Source organism: Mus pahari, chromosome 11 (genome assembly GCF_900095145.1).
Source record: "Mus pahari chromosome 11, PAHARI_EIJ_v1.1, whole genome shotgun sequence".
Lineage (NCBI taxonomy): Eukaryota > Metazoa > Chordata > Mammalia > Rodentia > Muridae > Mus > Mus pahari.
This window is the reverse complement of record NC_034600.1, coordinates 54,862,808-54,864,142: the sequence shown is the minus strand read 5'-3', so window position 1 is coordinate 54,864,142 and position 1,335 is coordinate 54,862,808. Positions and strand designations below refer to the sequence as shown.

Genomic DNA, 1,335 nt, shown 5'->3' with positions numbered 1-1,335 from the left:
AAAAAAAAAAAAAAAAAAAAAAAAAAAAAAGAAGTTACAGAACTTTAATCTGTTATTACCCACATGACTAGAACACACTGACTCATGTCTCCAGCCTGTCTTTTAGTAATGTAAGATGAAGTACTATTTTCATTATGGCCTAATTATGAGGTTCAGTTGAGTTATTACTGAACAAGCAAAAGATGCCTTGGAGGACGTGGTTACAAGGCAGATGTTGTGTCATACAATGCAGTTAGGAAGCTTAGGTAGAAGGATCCCAAGTTCAAGGCCAACTTGGACTATGTATGGTAAGACCCTGCCTCAGGAAAACAAACAGCACTGAGAGATACCACTATTGCACCTGCACACACATAACAATATAACGAGACAGTGTCTCATTGAATGCACAGCTAGAAAGCCCCAGGATGTACCGCCTCTGCCTTTCCAGTGCTGGGGTTATAAACATACACCATTGCATTTAGTTTCTGTAGGGTTCAGGGAAGCAATCTTGGGATGAGAAGCACTTTATTGGCTGAGTATCTCCCTATCCCTTACAAAAGATTTTCTAAAATGAAGTCACATGTATAAATGTGCTGCTATTTTGTGTGCTTAAAACGAGCAGCTAAGAATCATGGACTGGTGGTACAGCACTTGTCAAGTGTGCAAGGCCGTGGGATGTGACACCAGAAATAGTCCCCACTTTGGATTATCCATGAAGACAAGAGTAAATACAAATAATTATGTTTACTGATATAAAGTATTAGTGCTTCATTTTAGTTTTAATATATAGCAAAACGGCTCTCAGTTAAGAGCCATAGTTTACTTCCCTTGCACCATTGAAGCATATCTCCACTGAGACCATGCAAGCTGAATGATGACACACCTTTACATGGAGTCAAACATCTCACTCTGTATCTTGGGAGATCATTTTGTTTGCCTTACCCGTGATTTGAAGAGCTGATCATAAACTTCTAGTAGTCTAGGTAAAGGCACGCCAACTTCATTCATGGTCTGTATCACAAACCCCACATCCCAGTTTAAAGTACAAACTTGCTGTTCCAAGAACTGCACGATAAAATCTGGGGGCAAAAGTCAGAAATAAGTATTAAGATTCATTTTTATTGCTTAATGATATGAGTGCTTTACCTGCATGTACACACATATACCATATGTATACTTGGTGTTAGTGGAGGCCAGAAATGAGCGTCCCATCTCCTAGAACTGCAGTCACACACCTCTGTGAGCACCCATGTGGACGTTGGCAACTGAACCCAGGTCCTCAGCAGGAACAAGTGTTCTCACTGCTAAGCCAGCTATCAAGTTCCAGAAATGTGGACTTTTAACTTTTTTTTTTTT

The 1,335-nt window shown here is 39.9% G+C and overlaps 1 protein-coding gene across 1 annotated transcript in view; it reads right to left on the bottom strand.

Moving 5' to 3' along the window:
* Nup155 (nucleoporin 155) overlaps nucleotides 1-1,335 on the bottom strand; it is a 51,076-nt gene that overhangs the window by 3,981 nt on the left and 45,760 nt on the right. The window contains exon 33 of the mRNA XM_021208240.2: nucleotides 922-1,058. Coding sequence (XP_021063899.1) covers nucleotides 922-1,058 — 137 coding nt within the window. The remainder of the gene's footprint in view (nucleotides 1-921; nucleotides 1,059-1,335) is intronic.